The sequence below is a fragment of the Haplochromis burtoni genome, unplaced genomic scaffold, assembly GCF_018398535.1.
Source record: "Haplochromis burtoni strain Fernald_Lab_line unplaced genomic scaffold, NCSU_Asbu1 Contig_3101, whole genome shotgun sequence".
NCBI classification, from domain to species: Eukaryota; Metazoa; Chordata; class Actinopteri; order Cichliformes; family Cichlidae; genus Haplochromis; species Haplochromis burtoni.
In genome coordinates this window covers 1-8,335 of record NW_024585462.1, presented here as the reverse complement: position 1 = coordinate 8,335, position 8,335 = coordinate 1, and the positions used below count along the sequence as shown (strand labels likewise).

The following is an 8,335-nucleotide window of genomic DNA, read 5'->3' as shown; positions in this document are numbered from 1 at the left end:
TATGTTCAACAATTATTTGCTTGTGATCAATGCAACAGGGAATGCTTGGCCTGAAGCACGAAGAAGAGCTACTTTACTTCACTGCTTGGGAACAGAGGGACAAAGGATTTTCTACTCACTGCCAAATACAGGTGATACTTTTGCCTCTGCTGTTACTGCCCTAGAACAACACTTTTCACCCAAGGTAAATGTTGTTGTGGAAAGACACGCTTTCAGAAAGGGAACACAAGCTTCACATGAGACTGTTATCCAGTATGTGGCCAGCTTGCGTGACCTTCCTTCTAAATGTGAGTTTGATGACAGGACAGAAGAAATGATCCGTGATCAGCTAGTTGAACATGTGTCTAGCCCCAGCATAAGAGAAAGCCTCTTGCTGGAACCTGATTTGACACTAGATAAAGCTGTTACACTGGCAACACAAATGGAATCTGCAGTCCAACAAGCTAAATCCATAGCTGCAGACAGCAGTGGCCTTTAGCCTTTAGCTTTGAGGCGCTACTTTTAGGTCCGAGTGTCATGGTCCTGGGTCAGTGACCCAGCATTTTGAGTTCATTGTTATTATTTTCTAGTTTCTTCTGATTTTGTATTAGTTCTTTGGGTCTGGGTCTTGTGTTTTGTGTTTTGTGTTACTGTTATCCCTACCTGTGTCCTCTCCCGGTGTTCCGTTTGTGTCTCTGAGTTTGTGTTTGTAAAACAGTCTGTGAGTTTCCTTTTTTACTTTGAAGGTCTGTGTCTCCTTATGTCCATTAGTTTCAGCTGTGTCCACCCCTGCGTGCCATTTCCTCATTACCTGGTGTGTATTTATAGGGTGTGTTTGCCTCTGCTCGTCGTTGGTTCGTCTGTGTTGTTTGGTCAGCTCTGTGTCTCTCTGCTCCACAATCTGCTCGCCATCCCCAGCTCTTCATCCCCCGCGTAACCTCCTTATGTTTTCCCCTGCATGTGACTTTGTGAGTTATGGTTTCAGGTTTTGTTTATCATTAGTTTTCCCCAGTTTAGGTTTAGTTTTGCCCTCGCCTTTGTTATTTACTGTGCACTGTAAATAAACTCACTCGCATCACCGCCGCTGTCTGCAACTTGAGTCCTCCTTCACATCACCACATCACTGCAGCCCCAGCCGTGACACCCAGCTTCAATTCGGGAGACAGATGCTCTCTCTACTTATAAGATTAGGCTTAAGATTCCCATTTGTGATAAAGTGTATCAGCTGGATCACGTGACCCTGAACCACCCCTTGGTTATGCTGCAGAAGGCTTAGGCTACTGGGGAGCTGCCATTGATGCACTGAGCATTTCTTTTTTATTCATCTCTTTTCAATCTCTTTGTGTTTATACACCTCTAGTGCATTTAATCATTAGTAATTGTTTCTCTCTTACATGGTTTGCCTTTGATTCTGTCTCTCTTCTTTCCCTTTTTCCCTTCACCCCAAACTGGTTGTAGCGAATGGCCGCCCCTCCCTGAGCCTGAGGTTTCTTATTGTTAAAAGGGAGTTTTTCCTTCCCACTGTCACTCAGTGTTTGCTCACAGGACAAATGTAACTATTCATTGTTTACTTACCAGTGTACCATCCTATATTCTCCCATCTAAGAAACAAATAATAAGACTTCCCTCTCTGGGATGATAATCACCTGCAGTTCATTGACGTGGGATGGAGGTTTTCATGTTTTGCAAACAACGGAGCAATGTGTGCAAGAAGAATACAAGAAAGTATAAAATGTAACGAGGTGTTTAGTTGGAAGTGAATGGGCATTGATAGAAATTCATATACACTGGGTCAATCAGATCAGTATTTGATCAGAGGTGTCAAACTCCAGTCCTCGGGGGCCGGTGTCCTGAAACTTTTCCATGTGAATAAAATGACTCTATAGACTCTATAGCACTCCACTGCATGCCGAGGTGACAACCCCTAATCCTACTGAAGTAAATTAAAGTGAAGTAAAGTCCAAAAGTACTTTTATTGCACCATGTTCATTCAGTCATGAGCTGCTGTAACATAAATCAGATACAAGGAGAAAAGTAAAGAGGAGGGGGAAATTCCCTTAAATGGAGTTACAGCACCCTCTAGTGGGTTGTATTGGGGTTAAACTCTCACAAAATGGCATCTGAAGCCTCCCTCAAGCACAGAAGTACATAAAATCAGTCACTCAAATTGGTTTCATGGAGATGCTCCATTAACATGATCATTCCAATGATCCAACATGTGCTCTGCAGTCTTGTCCGTCCAGCGAAGATTGTCCGATTCTGTGCTGAACTTATCAGCAGGTAGAGCAGGTGTGTGCTCCTTTAAACCTGCAATAAAATTGTTTATGTGTAATAATGTGTCTTATTCTGTTTTGGGAAGGGCAGAAGAAAAGTTAATCACTGGAATATAAATGTCAGCTTGGGGGAATTTTTCTTGTGCCGACCTCAGTGTTCTTCTCAGCTCCCTTGTTGGTACATTTTTATCCCTCTGACACCTGTTATTCAGGCCGAAGGAGAGAACCAGCTTCTCCACCGATGTGTCACTGTCTGCTTTATCCACAAGGATCTCTGCATGGCCCCATTTGGCTCCTGGGAAGCTGTCAATTTGGACTCCCTCCGCAACATAAGGAGGAATCAAGCCCACATTGGTGTCTCCAATGATCACCGATGCTTCCTTTGTGTGCAGTCTCCACTCTCTGAGCTTTTTCTTTGTGCTTGGATGTCTCGTCGGGGTGCATACCTGTTGTCCAACTGAAGCTGTGTTGGTCTTCTTGGGGGTGGATTCCCCCTGTATGAGGTCCATCGCCTCCATGTTCTGTTGTAGCTGAATGGCGGGAGAAGATTTCCCCTCAGAAGAAGCCCCATGAAGTGCTGTAGGGATTCTCCTCACCCTCTGGTTTCTCGGTGCCACTTGATTGGGCCCTGGTTCCTGTAGATGCACAGGAGGAGTGGCAGGTCTCAGATCGCCGTCTCTTTCCTCCTCCGTCTTACTGGAGAGTGACAGTTCACCCCCAATCGGGTCAGACGTCGTAGCAGTCGTAGTTTTGGGTGCGGTGTTAGCTGTGGGTGGAGCATGAAATGAACGATGGAGGGAAGACATAATAATAATCCATTTTATTTGAAAGCGCCTTTCAGAACACTCAAGGACACTGTACATGGCAGAATAATAAAAACAGAATAATGTATTCATATAATGAATACATATCCATCTGCTGGTGTTTTTCTGTTATGAGTAATGTGCAGTTTACATCATATACAAAAAACACCAATAGAGAATAGGCAAAAGGCAACCGATCCAAGCTCAGTAAAGTGAAAGGTGATCAATGTACTACAAAAAGAGAAGAAAGTGATTTTTGAGCACCTTTCATGTCTATACCAGTTGGTGGCGCTAATGCACCACTTTGTGGTTTGCCAGCCACCAAAATTCAAGAAGAAGAAGTAATCATGTGATTATGTTTTTTTAATCTGCCTTTCCAGATCTCGAGGGTTATGTTTTTGTTTTAAAGTCGTTCAAAGGTTTGTCATTTCGTTTGAGATTTTAATGTGTATTTCCAATTTGCCTGTCTAGTTATTTTTATTATTTGTTTTTAGTTTAATGAGGAGATGTTAACTCGCGCATTTATATTATCTGGGAAACCGCTGTGTGCTTTATTTGACATAAAAGAATGTGAAGTTCCGACGACGTACTGAGTCCTCTGTGTGAACAACTATCATTACAGTCATCTCCCTGCAGCCGTCGAGCGGTCTCGATACCTCGATAGCTGCCATGGCCGATGTAAGTATGAGGCGTCTGTCATTCTTCTTGAGTTCCCGTCTCCAAAATGGAGAAGCAGGAAAAAACGTATTGCTGATAATTCCTATTAAAAAAGGGACACGTGAAGTAGTGTTCGAGATTTAAAAGCGCTCTCAAAAGTAAGCACTTATTTATTTTATTTTGATCTCTTTATTCTTGGGGGTGTCGGAGATTAATGAAGCGGCTTCATGTGCCCTTATCATGATGTCGAGGCGACCACTGCGGAGTGTATTTCGGTTTGTTGCGCTGCCTCCGGAGCTGGGTGGAAAGCATAAGTGTACGATTGTTTGTTGTTTAATTGACGTTCGAGCACAGAAACTCGGAGACGTGCAGATATACAGAGAAAGAGCGATGTTGGAAGAGTTTTTTTAAAAAAAACAAGAAGAACTCTTCCGGCTTCCGGTTTTGACCTCTTCTCTTCCTGTATCAGCGCTTATGTGGCGATTGTCTGAGCGGCGACGCCTATCGTTCAGGAGAATATGCAGTGCTGCCATAACAGCGGGTATTAATACAAGGCAGTTTCGCAGTGCTGAAATATGCAAGTCCGTACTTCGCAAGTTCACATGCAAGTCTGGATTTCGCGAGACCCGGGAGGAAGCTAGACCAGGAAGAAAACGCAAATTTTATTTCAAAATATTATACATGTATGCACAGCTCAGGCTGCTTATTGAACAGAAACAAACGTGTCCGATGTCAGAATGCTTTTATTTTTATTTTAGTAGACACTCAAAAGTTAAAATAGACAGCTAGTGTTTGGAAGAGAATTGAAAAAATGTATAAAAAAAAAAAACATAATTTGATCATCACTGGTGCAGTCTTCAGGATCTTCACGTATCAACATGCTGTTTCTGCTCCCAGTGGGATTAAAATATTTATAATGTTAGATTTAATTCAGAGTCAGCTGTTAAAATAAAAACGGCACATTTTCACATCCAGGGATAAGGACTGGTGAAATATTCAGTTCAGTATACTGACAGCTCTCCAAGTAAGACTTTGAAATAAAACGACCCAGTTATGAAGATTAACTTATATTCTCGGCCAAACCGATTTGCTCAGGAACAAATAAAACACTGTAATAAGCTTTGGAAATGATGTGCGTCCTCACCAGCTGTAGTGAACCTTGACTACAGCTGGTGAGGACGAAAATGAAATGACAGACGAAAATGTCAGAGCAAAAATGACATTTGGAAAAATGTCAGAGCACTTTTGCAAATAGGTGCTTCCCTATACCCGTCGAACTCCCGCAGGCACAAAGAAATTACGGAGGCTATCACTTATCACCTGACCAAAGATATGGCTCCATCAACACTGTGCAAAACGAGGGATTTAGGAAAATGATCAACACCCTAGACAAACGCTGCACAGTGCCGTCCCGCAACTATTTTTCTATTGTTGCACTACCTGCTCTGTACACGCAGCGTCGAGCAACGGTGGAGACGGAATTGTTTTTATGTTCAGTCTCAACTGTTACGCAGTTGATGTGCAGTTAATAAGTGCAATAAATATTTATACTGGAAAAGAAAATCGTGAGAGAATCGTGATCTCAATTCTAAGCCAAAAAATCGTGATTCTCATTTTATGCAAAATCGTGCAGCCCTAGCAGGAAGCCACTGCAGTATTCTAGACGATAGGCGTCGCCGCCCAGACAGTATCACCAGGTAAGGTGGTCAAGACTTTGTCAAGTGTGCTTTTTTTCCCCACAGACTCAAGTTTTCAATCTCCCTCTGTATATCTGTGTGTCTCTGCAGTGGCCTCAGCGCCAAGATACAAATATTGAAAGGTCATAATCAGCTGATGCCCCGCAAAAATTGTGTCACAGCTGACATCAAAATCACAGTGCGACACCAGCGATGTGTCGACTGTAATAGCACTGTCACACAGACTAGCTGTAACACATACTTGTTGTACGCTGCCTCCATCTGACAACAGAGCTCACTGCAGCCAGCTGGGCCGTCCCTGGAGTGGAGCGGACAGCAAACGTGCTCCCTCTACTGGACGATGAAGTATGGTTTGTTAGCTCTGACCAACTATCTAACCTTTTTTTTTATTTTGCAGGATTTGAAGAGATATCTTTACAAACAGTTGCAAAGGTGTGTATCATTAAAGTAACAAAATCTTCAATGTTACAGTCGACACTATCAGGATGTTCAGTGTTTAATGAGGAAGTTTTGTTGTTTGTCTCCTTCAGCATTGAAGGTCTTCATGCTATTGTGGTCACTGATAGGGATGGTGTCCCGGTTATTAAAGGTAAGAAACATTCTGAATGGCTGGTTATTGCTGGTCTCACTGCTGTCATGTGGAAAACTGTAAAATCCATGAGAGCAAAAGTAACAGAAGAGAAACTTGGTAGTAGAATTAAAGTGTGTTTGAATAGAGCCTAAAACCAGTTTCCACATTGGCCCTGATAGGAGTAGCTGCTCCTGAAGGTGGAAGTCAGCCAGGCGGGAAGTCCACGAGCTATCAGTTAGTCTGTGAATCGCTCAGACTCACATACTATTGCACAGAACATCAGAGCAGAGAGCACACTTGACTTAGTTTGTTTGGCATAAGATGTTTTTTCTTTAAAAAAAAAAAAAAGGATTTTTGTATTTTACTAAATATATTAATGTTTCAAATCTTTTCAAATTTGAATTTCCAAGAAATGTTATATATTAATTTAGAGAAAAATGTAACCAGTTGCTCTTTAGTGGGGAAAAAAGCAAATAAGTTGCATCATAAATATACTGAATTATGCAGGTTTGGGCAGTATTTGAAATAGGGCTGCCACGATTACGTCGACTAGTCACGATTACGTCGACTATCAAAATCGTCGACGACTGATTTAATAGTCGACGCGTCGTTTGAAGCTTTGTAAGATCCCAAAAGACGCAGGAATAATAGCAGGATTTAAGAGTGTAATAACGGACTGAAACAGAAGATGGCAGCACTGCATGTACAAGGATGCCAGCTGCCGTTAAACCCCGAAGAAGAAGAAGAAGCTGTGTCCCAGAATTCATAGCGCGGCCCTGCTCAGTTTCCAACAATGGCGGCAGCTAGCTAGTTTTAATATTACTCTTATTATTCTTTCTGGGTCACAAAATAAACGTTTAACATATTTTCAGGCGAGAATGTAGCTGTGTAAACCTCAAATATCTGCTCAGTTTATCAGGACACCGCATATTTTCAAAAGCGCTCCGACGTTTTCGGAGACGTCTGTTACCCACTGGCTCGATAGCGAGCCGGGGGCTAGGTCACTAGCGCCGTGAGAACACCGGACTCCCGGCAAATCGTTTTCAAACCCACCGCCGTCTTTCACTACTCAGGTTAAACATGTAATATGAGTCACTTAGATAACTTACAAATGTTATTGTTTGGCTTATTTTAGTATTTTATTTGTTCCTGAGTAAATTGGTTTGGCAGATGGCTGAGTTTATTAAACTCAACTGAAACAATCTGCAAATTTTATTAAAATTTAATAAACTATCATCTTGTCTTTATTTTTAGTTAGCGCATACCTTAAACACTTAAAGCTGTAAGCTAATGATAGTTATATAAGAGCAGATGCTGCTGGTGCAATAAGCTGTAGTTTTACGTTGAATGGATGATGATCTGATTAGTCGACTAATCGCAAAAATAATCGCCGAATAGTCGACTATCAAAATAATCGTTTGTGGCAGCCCTAATTTGAAACAAATGTCAGCAGACATTCCTTATGTGGAGAGTGTTTTATCCCTACATCCCTGACATCGTTGCTGTATCCTTGCAGTTGCCAACGACAATGCCCCAGTTCATGCTTTGAGACCGGGCTTCCTGTCTACGTTTGCTCTGGCCACTGATCAGGGCAGCAAACTGGGCCTTTCTAAGAACAAGAGCATCATCTGCTATTATAACGCCTACCAGGTCAGACCCCTTCTTTCCACCAATCAGTAGTTTGGTATATTTGTCATACCATAGTCTAGCTCCAAAAATGTCATATATTCTATATTTGTTACACAGAAAGTGAAATATTTCAAGCCTTTATTTTTCACTATTGTTAAATTATTATGTTAAGTTATTGCTATAATGAAAGCAAACAGCATATTCATTTATACACACAGTACCTGTTTTAGGGTCCTTTGCCCCAAATTACTGCATCAGTGTGGCATATAAGCATAAGGTCAGGTTGTTTTGATGATGGTCTTCAGCTCTTCTGCATATGAGAAGTGGAGGGGATAAAATTTTAGATATGAATTTCAAGCCCTGACCTCTACCCAAGTTTAATGTCATTATTTCAGTTTGTTCTAAGGTCAGGATGAGTATGGATTGACCAACTCAGGTTTGGTAAAGTATATCTAGTTTATTTAACTTTTTTTTTATATAACATGTAATGTTTCTGGATTGAACAGATTGTGCAGTTCAATCGGCTACCACTGGTCATCAGCTTCATTGCCGGCAACACTGCCAACACAGGTAAAGTTTGAGCCAGCGATCAGCAGAGTGTCATGCCATTTAGATGTCATATGAAGAGTCAGTAGTTGTCAATATAAAATCAGCATTACAAGTGAAATTTAACCAAATCACAGGATCTTTGATTCGATTCTATTTAGACTCAGACTGTCAGAAATA

At 41.6% G+C, this 8,335-nt stretch overlaps 1 protein-coding gene across 2 annotated transcripts; it reads left to right on the top strand.

Annotated features, from left to right (window-relative positions):
* Nucleotides 1-3,363: 3,363 nt before the first annotated feature.
* lamtor3 (late endosomal/lysosomal adaptor, MAPK and MTOR activator 3) lies at nucleotides 3,364-8,179 on the top strand (the record flags this gene model as incomplete). Of its 2 annotated transcripts, none has more annotated exon segments than XM_005953134.3 (6): nucleotides 3,364-3,474; nucleotides 3,678-3,733; nucleotides 5,807-5,841; nucleotides 5,940-5,998; nucleotides 7,497-7,630; nucleotides 8,116-8,179. In XM_005953134.3, coding segments are annotated over 5 exon segments (301 nt in total), but the record flags the coding sequence as incomplete, so codon positions are not given.
* Nucleotides 8,180-8,335: the final 156 nt, after the last annotated feature.